Source organism: Polyodon spathula, chromosome 8 (genome assembly GCF_017654505.1).
Source record: "Polyodon spathula isolate WHYD16114869_AA chromosome 8, ASM1765450v1, whole genome shotgun sequence".
Taxonomy (NCBI): Eukaryota; Metazoa; Chordata; class Actinopteri; order Acipenseriformes; family Polyodontidae; genus Polyodon; species Polyodon spathula.
The window spans coordinates 3,240,878-3,262,784 of NC_054541.1; the positions used below are offsets into that span (position 1 = coordinate 3,240,878).

The 21,907-nt window shown below is 44.7% G+C and overlaps 1 protein-coding gene across 4 annotated transcripts in view; it reads right to left on the reverse strand.

The window, feature by feature from the left end:
- Positions 1-1,496: 1,496 nt before the first annotated feature.
- Positions 1,497-21,907, reverse strand: part of LOC121319195 (IQ motif and SEC7 domain-containing protein 3-like) — a 94,165-nt gene continuing 73,754 nt past the window's right edge. For 2 of the 4 annotated variants that reach the window (XM_041256393.1, XM_041256390.1), the window contains exons 5-10: positions 20,849-21,015; positions 12,452-12,798; positions 11,319-11,418; positions 9,595-9,756; positions 4,822-4,908; positions 1,497-1,943 (exon numbers count right to left, since the gene is read on the reverse strand). In XM_041256393.1, the coding sequence (XP_041112327.1) occupies positions 4,862-4,908; positions 9,595-9,756; positions 11,319-11,418; positions 12,452-12,798; positions 20,849-21,015 (823 nt within the window). In that variant the 3' untranslated portion in view covers positions 1,497-1,943; positions 4,822-4,861. Of the gene's footprint in view, positions 1,961-4,821; positions 4,909-9,594; positions 9,757-11,318; positions 11,419-12,451; positions 12,799-20,848; positions 21,016-21,907 lie in introns of all 4 variants that reach the window. The other 2 variants (XM_041256392.1, XM_041256391.1) reach the window with 2 other exon arrangements.

Sequence of the window (21,907 nt, forward strand, 5' to 3'; positions counted from 1 at the left end):
AGATCTTCAGAAAAAGAAAGGCTGGTTCTTGTGCTAATTAGAGCTAAGAAACATGATTTTGAAAGCCTCGGTCATCCCTCCTTTACCCCTCAAAGACAACCAGTAATAAAACATCAATATGCAAAGCATGTTCCCCTTCACTTCAGCATGACTTTGGTACAGCGGTTATAAAGAGAGCAGGGGTAGACGATCAATGCTGGATAGTAAATATACTATTAGAAACTGAGGCTCTATTATTCCTGAGGTATTGGGTTTAACCCTTGTAGTGCCACTAATCTTTTAAAATCCTTCCTTGGTCATTGGCTTCCTGTTTTTCAATTTCCTGTTAACGAGATGGACAGCTTGAAGAGATTTAGAACACAAGAACTTAAGAAGAACATAAGAAAGTTTACAAACGAGAGGAGGCCATTCGGCCCATCTTGCCCGTTTGGTTATTAGTAGCTTATTGATCCCAGAATCTCATCAAGCAGCTTCCCAGGGTGTCAGCTTCAACAACATTACTGGGGAGATGACTCCAGACCCTCACGATTTTCTGTGTAAAAAAGAGCCTCCTATTTTCTGTTCTGAATGCCTCTTTGTCTATTTGCCATTTGTGACCCCTGGTCCATTGTCAATACCTTTTAGAATTTTGAATGCTTGAATTAGGTCGCCGTGTAGTCTTCTTTGTTCAAGACTGAATAGATTCAATTCTTTTAGCCTGTTTTTTTAGATTTGCGGGGTTACTGCCTCTCTGGAGCTTGAAGAGAGTTGCGAGGCTGTTGCCTCTCTAGAGTTTGAAGAGAGTTGCAGGACTGTTGCCTCTCTGGAGTTTGAAGAGAGTTGCGGAGCTGTTGCCTCTCTGGAGTTTGAAGAGAGTTGCGGGGCTGTTGCCTCTGGAGTTTGAAGAGAGTTGCAGGGTTGTTGCATTTGCAAACATCAGCCTGGTAAAGCAATGCAAGGAATGTGTTGAGGGTGACTTAGTGTCATCAAACTGAGGTTTCAGAACAAGCCCACAGGGGTGTGGAAATAAACAGGCGACCCACTGAATTTCACACACAAATCAATTCAAACCATTGCCCTAGATTCCAAAGCGTTCAAAAGGAGTTCATAGCACACAGCTGTCCTTGCTTTGGCACACACATTTGGATCAATCACACAGGCACACAATAAAAAATGAATAGATAAACAAAGTATTAAAGAGCTATGAAACCCTTTCTGGTCAGTTTTTAGTTAGTGAGTTAGTAAGCCACATCAAACTGAATCTCATACAAGATGTGGCCAGCTGTAAAAATGAAATCAAAACAACATGTAATAGTGAACTGACAATCGCCAGAACAAGCTATTGAAATTACTGAATATTTCAAACTACACTGCAGAATAAATCAGAACTCTTAAACTTGTGATTTGTGTTCTACATATCAAGTCTTGGTTTTTTAAATATATTTTAAATATATATATTTTATATAAATAATAATAATAATAATAATAATAATAATAATAATAATAATAATAATAATAATATCAGAATATTCTGAATAAAATGCTTATACTGCTGTTCTTCACACTAAACTGCGTGACCCGCTGGAGTAGCGCCTCCGGTCCATGAGTGGGTTGGGGGGCCAGTGCCGGTGGTTGTAGGGGGGTGGCGACGGGGGCAGTGGGAGCTGATGTGTGACCTTCATGGGCATCCCCTGGAGCCTGCCCTCGGGTGACCTCATGGGAGTGGAGGCGCTGGATTGGATGAGCTGGTGGGTGGGGGTGTGGCTCAAGATGGCCTCCATGTGCTCGTGGCTATCCTTGTCCAGGACGATGACCTTGAAAATCTGCTGGCACTAGATGAGTGTGTCCAGGGACAGGTCTGTTCTGGGCTGGCATTTTGGGGACTCACCCTCTGATTAGGAAGGGGGTCCAGGAGGGCTCCAGTCTCTTCAGTCCGGGTTGCACTGAGCTGGTACGTTTGGAGCCTGTTGTGAATTGACACCTAGTTTAGAAACAGCCAAATACAGCATGAAATGTTATAAGACTTCTTTCCTTCTCTAAGACATTAGCCCTCTGGTGTAAATTAAACAGACATGCTGCAGGAGCATCTACAGGACAGGATGGGACAGGATAGGACAAGAGAGGAAAGGACAGGACGAAATGGGATAAGACAGGACAGGACAGGATGGGGCAGGACAGGACAGGACAGGCATGCACCAAGATGCAGGAGGGGTCAGGGGTCTACTACAGATGCAGCTTCATAAATATCAACTCAGAAACACAGTTTGTGTCAGAAGAAAGCAGACCAATCTGTGCAAAGTGTACCCTGAAAGTAACTGTGCTGGAAGGTGACATATGTATAAAATGCATGGGTTCAGATACGTTGGATATGAACACAATGGTGTGAACTGGTAGGTCCATGTTCACAAGTATCTGACGCACAGACTAAACCTCACTAGACATGAACATTTGAAATACTTCTAAAATAAGGTTTTAACAACTCTTACTATATCCAGCACAGTCAAATATTGGCAACCTGTGCTGGCAGCCAGCGTGTTTCTCATCTAATATTTACTATAAAACACTGTCAAGTCAATCTAAGATTAAAAAAAACCATTACAAAATCTGGTGACTTGTGCCCTAATGCAGATTAACAGGTAGCACTCAGCAACAGCTTACAGTTCATAGAGACCTTAGTTATAACAGATTTTGTATGCATGTATGTATGTATGTATGTATGTACAGTAAATATGTACACAGTGGTTGGACTGATTTGCTCGTTGAACTTTGTGTACTGTAATATACAATGCATCTAAATCCCATTTAAATGCATCAAGATTTCAGGTTGTAACACAACAAACTGTGAAAACGTTCAAGGGGGTGAATATTTCCTATAGGTCAGTATAAGGCATCTCTTTGTCAGTCAGTCAGTTTCAGTCACAATGGGCAGCAAACAAGTTGCACTGGGCTTGTATGTAAACAATGACAGTTCTATTTGTAAAACACATGTATGCAAACCATGTGGTGTAGCCCCTCCTCCTCCCCCTCCCTGTGTGAATTGTGGTGCTGGTGCCACTCGCTCTCTAGTAGCTTCACGTCCCTCCTCCTGTGGTGTAACCCCTCCCCCTCCCCATGTGAATTGTGGTGCTGGTGCCACTCGCTCTCTAGTAGCTTCATGTCCCTCCTCCTGTGGTGTAACCCCTCCCCCTCCCCATGTGAATTGTGGTGCTGGTGCCACTCGCTCTCCAGCAGCTCCATGTCCCTCCCCCTGTCCCCCTCCCCGTGTGAGAAGTGCTGTGTTGGTGTCACTCTCTCTCCAGAGAGGATAGTAACCTTCTCACTGTGGTGTAGCCCCTCCCCCTCCCTGTGTGAAGGTGCTGGTGTAACTCGCTCTCCAGCAGCTCTATGGCACGCAGATGACCTTGCAGGAATCTGTATTATCCCACGACACACTGTGGCAAATGCTGGGCTCCAAGGCACTTGACATTTCCACAATGAAATATAATGCACTCTGTCTGAGACTGAGGCTAAGAGAGGGGACTGGAATGAATGCGGATGTCATACCCGGATTCATTCTTCTTCTGAAGAGCCTGGATAAAATCTGACTTCACTGCTAAATATGGCCCAGGTCACCAACTGTACTCTAACGTTTCAGTGCACTACATGGAATCATCAATGGAACAATAATGACCCTTCCAGGAACAATAATGACCCTTCCAGGAAGAATAATGACCCTCCACTCATTTGACAGCTGTGAACACTGAACTCCCACCATGCCAATGCAGGTCACTGTAATATGCAGCTGGAATATCTTAAATTTAACACTAATACAACAGAAACAGAAGAGTGCAGAGGATTATTAGGTAGTTACTGTATTGTCTCAAACTGAAAATCCACTAGGGAAGCCCCAGAATCCAGTAGCAAACCTGCTGCCCAGCATCTACTGAAATTAGGGCTAAACTGCCATTAGGAGAGTGCAGGGCGACCTGATCTAGTGCATTTCAGAACTCATAGGGTTGTTTAGGGAACATGTCAAATACTTAACACGTAAATTAATACTTTGACTCTACAGTAATCTAGTTAAGAATTAGCAGTAAAAACTCTGAAGAGCCTTATGTTGTTTGGTCATGTTGGTGCTCTTGTGTACAGTTATTCACACACACAAAAGCACACAAGCACATGCACGCATGCTCACTCATACACACACACACGCGCGCATGCACACACACGCACACGCGCGCGCACACACGCAGACACACACACATTCTCTAGCTTTTGGATTGAACGGGAGAACTAGAGGTCTTGTTTGCCTGTCAAAAGAAAGGATTTCTTGTTTACAAAGTGGACACCAGTCTCTTCTGCTTGCCACGATTAGTCTACTGTTCCATACTACCACTTAAAATTACATGCACAGAGATCTAGGAATAAACTTAGGAATAAACATAAACCAATTTTAAGTGTGTGTCTGAGTACCTGGAGGGGAGTCCTGCTGCTCAGTGTGTGTCTGAGTGCCTGCAGGGGAGTCCTGCTGCTCAGTGTGTGTCTGAGTACCAGGAGGGGAGCCCTACTGCTCAGTGTTTGTCTGAGTACCTGGAGGGGAGCCCTACTGCTCAGTGTGTGTCTGAGTACCTGGAGGGGAGTCCTGCTGCTCAGTGTGTGTCTGAGTACCTGGAGGGGAGCCCTGCTGCTCAGTGTGTGTCTGAGTACCAGGAGGGGAGCCCTGCTGCTCAGTGTGTGTCTGAGTATCTGGAGGGGAGTCCTGCTGCTCAGTGTGTGTCTGAGTACCTGTAGGGGAGCCCTGCTGCTCAGTGTGTGTCTGAGTACCTGTAGGGGAGCCCTGCTGCTCAGTGTGTGTCTGAGTACCTGGAGGGGAGTCCTGCTGCTTGCTCCGAAGCTCCAGCTGTCAGCTGGTGTTCTTCATATTCGTTCCCTGCTGTTTCTCCAGCTCCCCTGCAGAACAAACAACAAGAAAAGCAGCACAGAGAAGAGATCAGAGCGATCGAGTGAGCCTCAATACAGAGATCAGAGCGATCGAGTGAGTGAGCCGCAACACAGAGCAGAAATCAGAGCGATCGAGTGAGTGAGCCGCAACACAGAGCAGAAATCAGAGCGATCGAGTGAGTGAGCCGCAACACAGAGATCAGAGCGATCCAGTGAGTGAGCCGCAGCACAGAGAAGAAATCAGAGCGATCCAGTGAGTGAGCCGCAGCACAAAGAGATCAAAGCAATCGAGTGAGTGAGCCGCAGCACAGAGATAAGACCGATCGAGTGAGTGAGCCGCAGCACAGAGAAGAGATCAGAGTGATCAAGTGAGTGAGCCGCAGCACAGAGAAGTGATTGTCTGCCAATAAAGCAGCAGTTTAATAGATCTATAGAGTTCAACTTGAAAAAAACATTCCAAATGAACACACAATAAATACACAAATAAAAAAAAAAACAGCAGAGAAAAGAGATGCTGATCACAATGTCAGGTTTCAGGCTCTAATTCTACAAGTTTCACATGGGGGGCACACTCGCATGTTTCATACAGGGGGCGGGGCACACTTGCATGTTTCACACAGGGGGCAGACTCACATGTTTCACACTGGGGGCACACTTGCATGTTTCACACAGGGGGCGCACTCACATGTTTCACATGGAGGGCTGTGGCAATGTTGCCCCGCCCCTGTGTATTTCTGTGTTGTATGTTGTGTGTTGTGTGTTAATGTTTTGTATAGTCATTGGTACATGGGATGTAATATGGGTTACGAGCACAAGTGTTTAAAATGTATACACAAGGACAGCACAGCACTTCACTTGCAGGTAAAATGTAGTAATATGTGAGCACGGGGAATTGCACTTTATTAATTCACGTGCAGTTGTACCGAGACTCCAATTGAATGACTGATTAGCAATCGAGTCTCGGTACAGCTGCATAAAAGCAGCATGTTTTCACTCACTCAGGGTTGTGTGTTCGGTGAGTGGAGAACGGGTGTGGAGAGAAGAAAGTAAAAAAGTAACATATATAGTAATAGCAGCTCACCGTGCTTGTCTGTGTAGTTCGTTTTTGTTTGTCTCTTTGTTTTGGCTGCCAGTGCTGTGTCCTGTGTTTTGTTTGTCTTTGCAACCTTTTATTTTCTGCTCTGTTTAATTATTAAATGGTGAGTGCAAACAATCGCTCAGCTTAACCAAACTCCACCTCTCTGTTGTTTGTTTGTTGGTACCTGGTTCTGGTCTGACGTCACCCACTACAGCCGTCTTGGTGACACGTGGTGTCATCGTGGGATTACCAGCGCAGACCAAAGTGGGAACCACAGTGTTTTTTTGGGAAAAAAAATAAAAATATATAAAAAAAGGAAGGCTGGAAAGACAGCTGCACTAGCTGCAGGAGCTACTCAGTGGTCTGGAGGTACAGCAGCAACAGCAGCAGAGCAAAGGGGGGGAAAGGAGCAAGCAGGGTTGTGGTGTTTCGCCTGTGGCAAAACCTGTCACACCACCATGCACTGCTCCGTCCAGGTAGAGCTGCTGGCATTGTCCCGAAAGATGGGATGGGATGGGGTGAAGTCATGGAGGAGTGGTTCTGCCGGAGGGCTAGGAAGCCAAGACCCAACCGGCTGCCATTACCGTTGTGCCCCCTCTGCGAGGGTAAGCATTACTTTTGCCTCCTGTCCCTTCCGCAGTTATGAGGAGGAGGAGGAAGAGGAGGAGGAGGAGGAGGATCCCAGTCGTCTTACGTCTGAGTGAGAGGAGCCCGAACATCCGATGCCTGAGTGGGAGGAGCACGAACGTCCTACATCTGAGTGGGAGGAGCCCGAACATCCTATGCCTGAGTGGGAGGAGCCCGAATGTCCTAAGCCCAAGAAGAGGGAGTTGGTGCGTCCACAGCCCAAGAGGGAGGAGTCAGTGCATCCACAGACCAAAAAGAGGGAGTCGGTGCATCCACAGCCTGAGAAGGGGAATCCCACAGCCCTAGGACCCAAGCCACATCAGAGAGCAAATTCCTGTTGTTTCCACCTCCACCAGCACAGGAAGAATGTCTACTGTCTCCACCTTCCCCAGCAGAGGAAGAATGCCTGCTGTCCCCATCTACACCAGCAGAGGAAGAATGCCTGCTGGTTTCACCCCCTGCAGGTGAGGGAGAGCTGCACCAGTCCCCTGCAAGTGAGGGAAAGCCACACCAGTCCCCTGCAAGTGAGGGACAGCCGCACCAGTCCCCTGTAACAAGGGTAGTCTACATGCCGCTCCCAACCTCCATCGCCAGGAGACTACACACTGCACCCACCTCCGTCACCAGGAGACTACACGCCGCTCCCACCTCAATCGCCAGGAGACTACACGCCTCCACCACCTCCACCGCCAGGAGTAGAGCAGCAGGAGCTGCCTCTGCCTCGGCCACCTCCATCGTCATGAGCAGAGCAGCAGAAGCTGCCTCTGCCTCCGCCACCTCCACCTGCCAGGAGGAGAGTGTGAATGCCTGCTGGGTCCCTTTCCACCATCATAGGATGAATGCCTGCTGGTATCACTCCCCCAGCCATCATGAGGAGAGGAGCAGGAGCTGCCTCTCCCTTCACCAGAAGGACCAGGACTGGATGCTGGTGGTCCTCAGCAGCCCTTGCATAGGCTGCTGAGGGAAGCATGGGGAAGAACCGCAAGGCAGCAGTGGCCAAGAAGAGGGCCAAAACCCACACCCCAGCTTGTCCTGACTCCTGGTATCGCCTGGGGTTGCCTACTGCTCCGCACCGCCTGGGGTTGCCTGCAGCTCCACATCGCCTGGGGCTGCCTGCTGCTCCGCTTTGCCTGGGGCTGCCGGCTCTGCTTCACCTAGGGTCGCAGGAACTGCTTCGCCAGGGGTCGCCGTCAGCTTTGCTTGGCCACAGTCAGTGTGGCCAGAGCCCCACCAGAGGGAGCTGCCAGCTATGAAGGGGGGAGAGGTCAAGAGACCACCTTCCCCCGCAGCAATTTCGCTGCAGGAGTTCTGGGAGCTGGAGTCCCCCCAGAGGGAGCTGTCGGCTATGAAGAAGGGGGGAGATGTCAGGAGACCACCTCCCCCCACAGCAGTTTTGCTACCGGAGATCTTGGAGGAGGTCTGGAGACCACTAACCTCAGCAGCTTTCCCACTGCTGGAACTGCCCCAGCTGAATGAGTCAGTCTGGGAGCTGTCAGTATGTCTGCTGACAGCCACACCATTGGCAGCATTTCCGCTGCCAGTGGTACAGCAGGAGGAGAGATTCGCCCCACTGTCGGCACGTCTGCTGACAGCATATACAGTAGCAGCCTGGCTACTGACAACATTGCTGCCCATGAGCCCCTTAAAGTCCCTGTTCTATGTTCTTGTCCCGGGACTTTGAGCGAGACTTTGGGGATTTTAAGGAGGGACGTGGCCATTGAGGCCATGTGTGCTACGCACAAGGGGGGGGGGGGGGGGGGGGTGTATAAGGCAATGTTGCCCCGCCCTTGTGTATTTCTGTGTTGTATGTTGCATGTTGTTAATGTTGATGTATAGTCATTGGTACACAGGATGTAATATGGGTTACGAGCACAAGTGTTTAAAATTTATATTTGTATTTAGGCAGGAGGACTGCACAGCACTTCAAGTAAAATGTAACAATATGTGAGCACAGGGAATTGCACTTATGAATTTACGTGCAGTTGTACCGAGACTCCAATTGAATGATTGATTAGCAATCGAGTCTCAGTACAGCTGCATAACAGCAGCATGTTTTCACTCACTCAGGGAGAGGATAAAGTAAAAAAGTAACGTATATAATAATAGCAGCTCACCGTGTTTGTCTGTGTAGTTCGTTTTTTGTTTGTCTCTTTGTTTTGGCTGCCAGTGCCGTGTCCTGTGTTTTGTTTGTCTTTGCAACCTTTTATTTTCTGCTCTGTTTAATTATTAAATGTTAAGCGCAAACAATCACTCAACTTCACCAAACTCCACCTCTCTGTTGTTTGTTTGTTGGTTCCTGGTTCTGGTCTGAGGTCACCCACTACAGCCGTCTTTGTGACACAGGCACACTGACATGGTTCACATGGAACCACACTCGTATGTTTCACACAGGGGGGCACACTCGTATGTTTCACACAGGGGCGGGGTTCACTAGCCTGTTTCACACAGGGGGCGGGGCACAATTGCATGTTTCACACTGGGGGGCACACTTGCATGTTTCACACTGGGGCGCACTCGCATGTTTCACATAGGGGGGCACACTCACATGTTTCACACAGGGAGCACACTTGCATGTTTCACACTGGGGGGCACACTTGCACGTTTCACACTGGGGGCACACTTGCATGTTTCACACTGGGGGCACACTTGCATGTTTCACACAGGGGGGCACACTCACATGTTTCACACAGGGGGGCACACTTGCATGTTTCACATGGGGGCACACTCACATGTTTCACACAGGGAGCACACTTGCATGTTTCACACAGGGGGGCACACTTGCATGTTTCACACTGGGGGCACACTTGCACGTTTCACACTGGGGGCACACTCGCATGTTTCACACTGGTGGCACACTTGCATGTTTCACACAGGGGGGCACACTCACATGTTTCACACAGGGGGGCACACTCACATGTTTCACACAGCACACTTGGATGTTTCACATGGGGGCACACTCGCATGTTTCACGCAGTTGCATGTTTGCTCACATTCGATGCGGATCTGCTCCATCTCTGTCACCTCTCCGATGGACTCTTTCAGGTCCTCCACAAACTTCAGCAGCTCCTCAGCACTCTGGGCAGAGAAGTGCAAAACCTGCTTCTTACTGGAGCCGGAGTAGGGAGACACGAGGGAGATGCCATGGGGGTAATCTACAAGAATAAACACAGTTAGAAACATGGACAGGGCAACACAGCTGCACTCATCCAGGGTATGTAAAGCCAAACCGGGACCTGGGATGTATCATTCCAGAAACAGCCTACCAGTGACGTAGTGGGACCTAAACACTCTGAACATTACAAAATAAGTAGATTCTGTCCCAGTAAATTAGATTCTGCAGGTGGAGACAAACAAAACAAGGGACAAACCTGGATGGGCCGAACAGCTGCCTCCTGTCCCTAAACCTTTCCTCTGTTCTTATGATCCTATGAATGGTACAAGAGAGGGGGAAAGAACAGCTCTAGGAACAGAAAATAACAGAGCATGTTTCTGATGGACACAATGAATTACTCTGACTGTTTGATCGAGGCAGAGTGCTTTATTGAAATGAGCCTCTGATTGCTCCAATCTGTACTGCTTACAGATTGTCTCACTGAGCATGGGGAAGAAGAGCAGTCTTCCTTTGTTTTTCATTAGGCTCTCCTTTGCCTGGGATGCGCTTTTTTAAACTAATGATGCTTTAGACGTGCAATCTTGAAAAATGATGAATTTCAAAGACAACTGTCAATTCAGTTGGTAAAGGAGGCGTGATTAGGGATTGTGCTGCTAAAAAACAGACAATATAAATATAAATAAAATTAAATAAATATAAACAGTAGCACAGCCCTGATTCAGAGGAGGAGGAGGAGTGGGGGGGGGGGCTGGCAAATTTTAATTTTGCAGCACATTATGCTTTACAACAGTTCTTATGCTGCTTTATGAAATTATATTGAGAAGAATCTGCTTTAGTGTTTTCCCTCCTAATCACAAGTAAATATTTTCATCTGTTATCAGCATCTCTGCATATATTACTGATTTTTGTGAGGAGGGTATTTGGGTAGTTTATGGATTTCTTTTACCATGACAGAGACTATGGGGTATATTTGCAGGACTGACACTGCAGTCTATTTATTATTTATTAAGTATTAATATTTTTGAAATATTACCTTGCAGTGAACCTTATAGATCTTTAAAATCTCTTCATATGAAAAGAAATGCTTTGAGCAAACACTTTTCATAAAGGTTAAGTATGCAAAAGGCTACTGGTAAGGGGAGTTTATTAAAAGAATTGTGGTTTATAATCAAAAAACAGGTTCAGAGACTTCCCAGTACCACCTGAGTTAATCTGCCCCTCACAAGTGAAAAAAAACAGTTTATATAGTGACAACCATTGTTATAGCAAATGGGAAACAAAAGAAAAGACTAAAAGAAATGTAATCAAGTCATGGCAAAGGTTTCAACTTGAAGTCTCTTCAATGACTTTACTGTTGAAAGGAGTTGATTAACATATGCATTATGACAGGATGATGTAGCTAACACACCCAATAGATAATAAAGTGTGATGGATCTCCTAATGGCCCCATTAAGATGAATGTGTGAGTGCTAATTAACCTTGCAGAGGTGTAAAGTTACAGGGAAGACACTTAAGATCAGGACGCCAGGCGAAGGTATAAAGAAAAGATGCACTAGAAACATGAAGAAGGAACCTGCAATGGGGGAGCCCTCCTCCACTTACACTCGTTCTCAAACAGGTGGAACTGCATCCCCTGGAGCGCCACTACCTTGCAGAATGTATAGGTGGCTGAGCTCTTCTTCTTCGGACACAGCTTGAGGATCTGCAGAGACCAAGAGGAAGGATCACTGGAGCCACATGTACAGAGCCTGGGGTAAAAGCTGGGCACTTAATCAAAGAGGAAGGATCACTGGAGCCACACGTACAGAGCCTGGGGTAAAAGCTGGGCACTTAATCAAAGAGGAAGGCTCACTGGAGCCACATGTACAGAGACTGGGGTAAGAGTTGGAAGAATCGATTAATCAGAGCAGGTGAATGATCTAAATGCTTAATCACATCACTACAGGTTCATGTATGACATGAGATTGTAATAACTGTCGACCCTAAATCATTCAGTGAAACAAGAACTTCACATTCAAGCTGAGCTCTACAGTGTGGTGCCAGAAAAAGACAGATGGCTGTTTTACAATTATTATACAATTAAAAGCCATTTTAGGAAAATTCCGATTTGTTGCATGTAACGTATACTTTATTATAATAAGGTGATATTTTACAGGGCATGAATAGACATTATAACAACTGGTTATCTATCATAGTTCCTGCTGTGAAGTGGTAACTACAGTTTTTCTACATGTTTTTACACGGAAATAATCTTGTGGACATGTTCATTATTACTGCCAATTTCCATGTAATTAGACACGTATTGCACCAGCAATTACCTAAATAAGAGCCTGATTCATTGGTGGTTAACAAGGTATTACAATATATTACAGTGTAATTACATGGTTAGGTATGTCCTGGAATCTAAAGTGATACCATTTAGTTGATTCAAGGCAGATTCAGGCAGATTCAATTAATCTAGTATTAAAAAAAAAAAATTCGGTACTCGATTAAAACCCCTCATAATAGCCAAGGTCTTCTTGCTTCTTTTTTGCAGAACAACATAACAGTCCCCTTATTGTGTTGCTATTGATGGTTTTGTTTTCTGTCTATAGAGCACAAGCTTGCTCTTACCACCATCATGCCATTGAAGAGGAACACCTCTCTCAGTCTATAGAGCACAAGCTTGCTCTTACCACCATCATGCCATCGAAGAGGAACACCTCTCAGTCTATAGAGCACAAGCTTGCTCTTACCACCATCAGATCATTGAAGAGGAACACCTCTCTCTGGTGCGCTGCCTGTTTCTGGGCTTTGTTGACATCGGTGACCTCAAAGAGACGACTGCAGCACACCAGCCTCCTGTGAGGGACAGATAGCACCTGGAAAAAGGAGAAGACTGTCAAGCAGCCCCCTTTTCTCTTCTTCCCTCCCCCTCCCTCTCCCTCTCTCTGCAGACTCACGGTTTTCATCCCTAGGATGGACTGCTCCACCTTGGTCACATAGGTCACGTGATCCTCATTGGAGCGCAGCTCTCTCTGCTGGATGCGCTCGTAGATCCCGACCACCATCTCCCGTGGGATATCCTCTCCATCGTCCACGCCTATGGGGTGGGGTGTCTGTATCAATTATCTGTATCAACTGTATTAATTGGGGCTGTTTATCTTCACTGATAAGCATCGCTGCTAGAAATCCCAGCAGTGATCAGAACTGGTTTATCCTGGTCAGAGCTTAAACTGGTTCAAGAAACTCAACTGTAATTTCAAACTTAGTCAAGCGTTTACATCAGAAGCCTTTCCCAGTTTCTTCATTATGCTGTGTGGTGTAGGACTTCTTCGATATTTGTGGGTTGGTGTTGACATGTGTTAATAATGGCTAATTAGTCCCACTGAAAGAGTTGTCCTGTTTACTTAGCAGATTTCAATTCTGAAAACTAAGTTTTGGGGTAATGCCCTGTGACGGAAAGATGAGTTCTGGTGATGAATCTTCCTCCCGACCTGTGAGGGCGCTAAAGAACGGGAGGAGAAGTATCTGGAAGGGCTGGCCTGACAGTTCGTTTCCGGGTCAGGGAAGTGGGTCAGACTGGAGGGAAGCACGACTCTGTTGTAAGACCGTATTGATTTGAAAGGTAAACGAGAGGCAGCTGCAACCGTTTATCTCGATATCATGCGGCATTACATATAGGGGCCAGGGTAACACTGATCTTCTCCTTCGTTTGGGTTAACGTTAGGAGAGAAGGACTGAGAGAGGAGCTCTCAGAGTATTTGTGAAGAGTGTTGTACGTGCTGTGTGTTATTTTCTGTCTGTCTGTAATTGTCTGTCTTTGTCGCACTAATAGACAGTTAACGCACATCTCCGGAGCTGTCGAAAGGAGAGCACTATCCGGAGCACCACTGCACTGAGCACCTGCCCGTTTTCGATCACCCAGGACTGGTGACCATACCGTTGTTTTTGTTCAGGACTGTGCCCTTGGTTTCATTATCCCCATGCTTTACACATTGTTGTGTATTGCCGGGGATTTATTATTTATGACGGTCGCCAGACCTGGAAAAGAGCAATAAAGCACTTATTCACTGAATCACTGTTGTCTGTTCATCACTCCTGCACCGCATCACCGCGACATCTGTTCCCCTTACCAACCACTTTGCCACATGCCCTCATCAGTGTTATAAGCTGAATAATCCAATCTATATAACATGGATCTCAATTAGATGGTGTCACTTGTGACCCTAAAATCCTTCCTCCCATTTTTTTAAATGAAAGGTGAATGCGGCAGAGATGCATGGCTCTTTGATAGAACCAGCTTGAATTATTTGAAGTTTTCCCATTGATGATGGGAATGAGAATGTAGAGATGGAAGCCCAGCTAACAAGATTTAGAGAAGTAGATCTGTGCAAGAGTTGTATGGAAGGTTCATTGTATCGAAATGTCAGGCTGACCTGCTGGAAGTTTTTTTAACTAAGCATGGAGCCTCCTTAATATTGCAATCTAGTGAGGCAAAGAATAGCAAACTATGAAAAGAGCAAATATGTTTGAGTACAAATGAAACAGAACAATTGAGGGGCTTGTGATTTTACTGTAATAAGAAACACAGAAGTATAATGGCAGAGAAATGATAAGAATTTGAAAATAAGATGATACGGTGCAAAATTGGATCTATTCTAATAAATTTAATCAAAGCATAAAGGTACTGTGTTAAGAATACAGTAGACTGGCTAAAGAAATGTAATTAATTTGGTAACGTTGCTCTTGCTTTCTTGAAGTGAAGCATTACCATGCGTGGGTAAATGGAGGAAATAAATCCTGGAAACTGAAGCAAGACTCACTGGTCATCAACAGTTTGAATCCAAGGCCTTCGTAATGACTGATCTTTTAATGTCAATGGTGTAATGTCCATTGCTTCATTATAATATAGCAATTAATGAGAACTTGGCAAAAGAAGTGAGGGGTAGCAATAATGTGGGACAGTGTCTTAGATCTGGGAAAATGCTTTCAGTAGAGTTTCATATTAATCTTGGCAGGAAAGCAGGTTGTCTGGAACCTGCCTGAACAGGATTTTTTGAAACAAAAAGAGAGGTCAAGCGCAGTTTACATGAGATTGTTACATTTCACTATGCTTTTGATAGCCTGGATTTAAGTGAAAATAATTGAATCTACAATTGCAGACTTAGAAGTTTGCTGTGAACTTTCTAGCAGCCTTTATCCTGTATTATTTTGTTAAACCACATCTATACACAAAACAAAGCCAACCTACTGAAAAGGATGTTTTGACGTTGAGGGAAATATACTTTAAACCCAGGTTGGAATAAGCAAACAAAGTTGATGTTATATATTAAGACATCTCTATATATTCTATATATACTGCATATACACTTGTATCTTATTCACTTGTATTCTATATTTATATATTTATATATTAAGGAACTCCTTCGTACTGAAGAGAATAACATCAGTTCAAAAGTTTACCTCACATATTTTGGAAATGAAGGGGAGGTGGAATATGAGATCATGGCCTATTAATCTTATAGAAGGAGTTACCAGAGTTTTTCTGAATGTACCGTTCACATGAAAAGGACAGCTGTCAAGGCAGATTAATGTCTAGATTTAATTAAGACCTCTGACATATAAAGTTGAGGCAAGATCTCAGTCAAGTATTACTTGACTTGCTAACTACAAGTTGCATGATGCATGCTCTTAGGACCTCTGAAAAAGCTGGTTTCTGTTCAGACTTATTCATAAGTCTCTGCCTCTGAAGACAGTTCTTGTTTTCACATTATATTCTACAACTACACTCCCATAGATCGGAGGGTAAGCATATTCTTAAAATTATATCTTACTGTGACAGAGATTGATTGATTCTTGATGTTAGATCTCCCTCCCGACCTGTGAAGGCGCTGTGTAAAGGGAACAGAGTACCCTGGACTAAAAGGCATAACAATTTATTCCCGTGGGTAGGTGGAAGTCGGAAAGCTAGAAAAGGGGCGGAACTATGGTATCCGAACTCAATGACCCGGACAGGAAACGGCGTGGCAACCGTGGATTGGAGAAGTTGATGTGCACTTTAACCAAGAGCTCATGAGGGAGGGTATAAATAGGGGTCGTAGCAAAGTAATCTGTTCCTTTGTAAATGGTTAGAAAACAACCTAAAAAGGAGACCCTGCATCTGTGAGAAAAGTGAGTGTTGTGTTTGTTAGTCTGTCTGGTAACACTGTCTATTTGTCTGTTCACTAAGATTACAAACATGATCCGGCCAGCAACAAACCTGAACACCAGCACTTCCCTGTTTCACTACGGACTGTCTTTCACCACGAGCACTTGGTTTTGGATCAAACCCGCCGATTATAAACGAAGTGATACACGCAGCTGTATCACTTCCATCATTTATTATTTACAGGTGTTTGCCATAAGGTTCTGGACTTTGTCAATTATTCAATAAACACCCTTACACCTGGATATCATTGTCTGTCTGTTATTCAGCACTGCATTGCATTACCTGTATTCACTCACCACTCTGTCACACTCACTTATACTGAAGCATTGCTATAAGGTACAGGAATTATATTTTAGCTTCAGAGAGTAATACACTGTATGTTATAGGATTTAGCGGTGGGAGCTTTTAGCGTTTTGCATGCGCGGCCTAAGGGAAATTAAACATGTCATTGCCATATTTGCATAGAAATTTTTATGTTGTTAAACCTGTAAGGCACTGAATTGCCCAGACTTCCTATTAGCTAGGATCCGAAGTGGTCTGTAACCACTCAACCCATTATTATTTCATAAACCAAAGGAGATGAATGCTTCTCTGATTTGTTAAAACTTCAAATGAAATGAGTCTGTGTGATTTTCTAGATTACGTTAAAAGTTGTCTGGATACGTTGCAAGCCCAGTGCATGAACGATCCACTTACAGGACTTGCATCTCTATGTCCTCCTTAAACGTCTCCCCTGATTAAGAGTGTGCTAGCAGCATATACAGTGCCTATAGAAAGTCTACACCCCTGTAACAGGGAGAGATCTGTGCTGACTCTGCTGGCGTGGTCACGGGCTGCAGGAAGAGGGCGGCAGTCGCCCAACAGCCGCCTGTGAGTCATGGCAATGACACGGGGAGGTGGGAAAGGGTGTGTGTGGACTTTCCCCCTCTCTGAATGGCTGGGAGGCGGGTCTTGGGTGATTGTTGGTCCTATAAAATAACGCTCTGTTGTTTCCTCAGGTCTGCCCACTTAGACGCACCAAGAGTGCGAAAGCTTTGATTCAGGACCGGGAATCAGCCGGGAGAAAAGAAATTCACAGCGAGAAAGAGAGAGAGCGGGGAACCCTTGGGCAGACCCCGGCGTATTGTAAAAGAGCAGGCTAGATAGCCGACAGAGTAGGACGATGACCCGGGTCGTGCGGGTATCGGCGACCGGGATAATGCTGCCGAGTGCAGCACCTTTTATTTGTAGTTTTATTACTGTTTTATTTTCCCTTGTTCTTTTCGCCTTCTGTTTTCATTATTATTTCTTTGAGCACCTGCGAGTGCATTTGCTGTTCGTGTACCAGCTGTGGTATTTCCGTGGTGCTGTCTATCATCGTTGATAGGCAGCCCACGGTCAACAGTGCCCTCTGCCGGAGAGAAATAAGAACCGGTCTAAAATAAAACTGGGCACCTGTGTGGTGTTTCCAAATACACCTGTCTGTCTCCTGGTCAGTGAATTACCCACACCCCTTCCACAACCCCCTTTCAAATTTTTCACCTTTTGTTGCCTAATAGCCTGGAATTAAAATGCATTAAAATTGTTTGTTTTTTTTCATTTATCTATACATCCTACCCCACAACTTCCAAGTGAAAAAAATATTCTAGTAATTTGTAGAAAATTAATTAAAAATAAAAACTGAAGCTTAGTTGGATAAGTGTCCACCCCCCTTGTAATAGCAATCCTAAATTAGCTCAGGTGTAACCAACTGCCTTCAAAATCACACATCAAGTTAAGTGGCCTCTACCTGTGTTAAATTGTAGTGATTCACATGATTTCAGGATAAATTCAGCAGTTTCTGTAGGTTTCCTCTGCTACGTAGTGCATTTCAAAGTAAAGACTAAACCATGAGCACCAAGGCGCTTTCAAAAGAACTCTGGGACAAAGTTGTTGAAAGGCACTGATCTGGGGATGGATATAAAAAATTATCAAAGGCCTTGAAAATCCCTTGGAGCATGGGCAAGATGATTATTAAGAAGTGGAAGGTGTAAGGCACCACCAAGACCCTGCCTAGGTCAGGCCGTTCCTCCAAACTGGAAGACCGAGCAAGAAGGAGACTGATCAGAGAGGCTACCAAAAGAGGCAAATGGCAACGTTGCAAGAGCTACAGGCTTTTATGGCCAAGACAATATCCCCAAGCACTTCACAAATCTGGCCTGTATGGTATGGTGGCAAGAAGAAAGCCATTACTCAAGAAAGTCAACCTTGAATCCCATTTGACGTATGCAAAAAAACACTCAAGAGATTCTGTAGCCATGTGGTAAAAAGTTTTGTGGTTTGACAAAACTAAAATTGAATTTTTTGGCCTAAATGCAAAGCTTTATGTTTGGCACAAACCCAACACAGTGCTTCACCCAAAGAACACCATCCCTACTGTGAAGCATGTTGGTGGCAGCAGCATCATGTTATGGGGATGTTTCTCATGTGCAGGGACTGGGGCACTTGTCAGGATAGAAGGGAAATGAATGGAGCAAAGTACAGAGAAGTCCTTGAGGAAAACCTGCTGCCCTCTGCAAGAAAGCTGAAACTGGGATGGAATTTCACCTTTCAGCATGACAACAACTCAAAGCACACAGCCAAAGCTACACTGGAGAGGCTAAGGAACAAAAAGGTAAACGTTCTTGAGTGGCCCAGTCAGAGCCCCAACCTAAATCCAATTGAAAATTTGTGGCATGACTTGAAGATTGTTGTCCATCAACACTCCCCAAGAAATTTGACAGAGCTTGAACAGTTTTGTAAAGAAAAATGGTCAAATATTGCCAAATCTAGGTGTGCAAAGTTGGTAGAGACCTATCCCAACAGATTCACGGTTGTAATTGCTGCCAAAGGTGCTTCCACCAAGTATTAACTCTGGGGGTTGACTTATCCAATTATGATCTTTCAGTTTTGTACGTGGAATCTAACAATGGGCTTTTCTCAATATCTATCTATCTGTCTATCTATCTATATGTATTTATTTGTATATATGTAGATGCCGGAGCTACAATGATCTCATACTTTCAGTGTTGGGGTCCATTGTCCAAGACAGTCATAGATTAATACAACCTCCTCCTCTAGAAAGCCACGATAGGAGAAAACTGGACTGCAACTCCCATTTGAAAATCAGTATCCACAGCAATATATTAAAAGTTTATATTTTACTTATTCATGCAGAGATCAATAGGTACATTCATGGCATATCCAGGGATATGTTCTAAGGAGGAGAGAATTGTCGAAATGTGTAAGCACTGAGGTAAAATGTGAGTGTACTTATTAATCTCGGCATGAATAAGTGAAATATAAACTTTTTATATATTGCTGTGGGTGTTGATTTCGAATGGTAGTTGCAGTCCAGTTTTCTCCAATTGTGGATTTCTACAGAAGGAGATTGTATAAATCTAATTATCTAATATATATATATATATATATATATATATATATATATATATATATATATATATATATATATATATATATATAGTGACAACTCTGGAAAGGCTTGGTGTGTTTGTCTTCTCCGGACCTTTTGCACTGTCCTCTAGCATAAAAGAAAGTCAAACTTCCCGGAATGCAATTTTAACAGGATGTTACCTAATTGTTTATTATTTACAGTGCTTCAACAAAACATCCAAAATAAACCAATAAAAGCCTAATTCCTTAACAGAGTACTAACTATAACAGCAAGTTTCTCTAACTAACAGTCCGGGCAGATAAGCTGCTTACCGGCTAAGTCCTACCTAGCAAAAAAGACTCTTTTCCTTCACCCAGCTCACTCTCCAACTCTCTCTCAACCAACAGGTTGACCCTGCCCTTTTTAAAAGGCTCCCAATTGTTTAATTGATGGCAGCTGTTCAATGAATTACACAATCACCTTGTCCAATTATGCCGTCTAACATGGCCTCCTGGGAACTGAAGTCCTGCTGCGCCAGAACGGCAGGACTACATACACAGACTGTGCATAATCTGTGGCCCAAAATATTGGCCCTCGACCACAATGCCCCACATTGGCCACATACTATATATAATATATATATATATATATATATATATATATATATATATATATATATAGCTAAGATATATATAGCTAGCTAAGACTATAAAGGGAGAGTTGTACCATGTTATATCTAACATCCATGTAGTTTCATCTGTGGTTTTTGTGAGAGCAGTTCCTAAGACCTAGGGCAGGGCAGGCATACAGGCAGACTCACAGCCACATTGTGAATGAAGACAGGCAGACTCACTGCCAGGTTGTGAATGAAGGCAGGCAGACTCAGTGCCAGGTTGTGAACGCAGGCAGGCAGACTCACTTCCAGATTTTGAATGAAGGCAGGCAGACTCACTTCCAGGTTGTGAATGAAGGCAGGCAGACTCACTGCCAGGTTGTGAATGAAGGCAGGCAGACTCACTTCCAGGTTGTGAATGAAGGCAGGCAGACTCACTGCCAGGTTGTGAATGAAGGCAGGCAGACTCACTGCCAGGTTGTGAATGAAGGCTGGCAGACTCACTGCCAGGTTGTGAATGAAGACAGGCAGACTCACTGCCAAGTTGTGAATGAAGACAGGCAGACTCACTGCCAGGTTGTGAATGAAGGCAGGCAGACTCACTGCCAGGTTGTGAATGAAGGCAGGCAGACTCACTGCCAGGTTGTGAATGAAAGCAGGCAGACTCAGACTCACTCACTGGCAGGTTCTTAATGAAGGCTGGCAGACTCACTCATTGCCAGGTTGCGAATGAAGGCAGGCAGACTCAGACTCACTCACTGGCAGGTTCTTAATGAAGGCAGACAGACTCACTCAATGCCAGGTTCTTAATGAAGGCAGGCAGACTCACTGCCAGGTTGTGAATGAAGGCAGGGAGACTCACTGCCAGGTTGTGAATGAAGGCAGGCAGACTCAGACTCACTCACTGGCAGGTTCTTAATGAAGGCAGGCAGACTCACCGCGCAGGTTGCGAATGAAGTCCTCCAGCATCATCTTGCGGTCTGCCTTGATGTTGGCGCTGTACATGTCAGTGTTGAGCAGTATGATGGCGAATGCCAGGATGAAGATGGTGTCGGGGTTGTGGAACTGCTGGACCACATCCGGGTTACATATACAGTAGCGCTGGCTGCAGGAGAGAGGGAGAGAGAGACGGGGAGGAGGGGAGAGGGGGAGGAGAGATAAGAAAGGAGAAGACGATGAAAGGGGGAAGGGAGAGGAGGAGAAGAAGGGCAGAGATGGAGATGGAGGGCAAAAAATGAGGGGAGAGACATTATTAATAAGGATTCAGAAGCAAAAAGCTAATGGTGAGAAACTAGTCATAGGGGTTAGCATTAAATATTCTTGGTATCACTGTCACATGACAAATGTCTGTTGTAACTGTAATCCTAACAAAAGACATCCTTCCATGGCTCTGTCAGTCAGGCATCAGTAAATGATCAATTTTCCAGATGATTTCAGCAGCTTCAATCTGAGTAGAGTTTTCTAGTAGAGAGAGAGAGTGTGTGTGTGTGTGTGTGTGCAAGTGCATGTATATGCCGGTCAGTGTGTCTATTATTATTATTATTATTATTATTATTATTATTATTATTATTATTATTCTCAGCAGATGTCCTTACCCAGGGCGACTTACAGTTGTATACAAAAAATACATATCAAGAATTACACTACAATTAAGAGCAAGATACAAAATACAATGACTTCAGTCCTAATAAGAGCAAATACAAAACACAGTACGATTTGATATCTGGGCAGTTCATTTATCACACATGCACCACTACATAATGGCCTGTCTGTTCAATTTTGGCAGTCCAGTTCTTTTCACTGTAATACATTTGTATTTATGACACGCACACAACCCCCATCTTCCTACTAACAGCTCAGAATAAGACATTCATTTTCACTGTAATGTATTTGCAGCATGGTGTGAATTACAAGCGGAGTTTGGACCGGGCAAAGGGGTGCAACCAGCAAAACCTGGGCTTTCTCCACCCTGATCCTCTCTAGTGTCAGGGGTAATA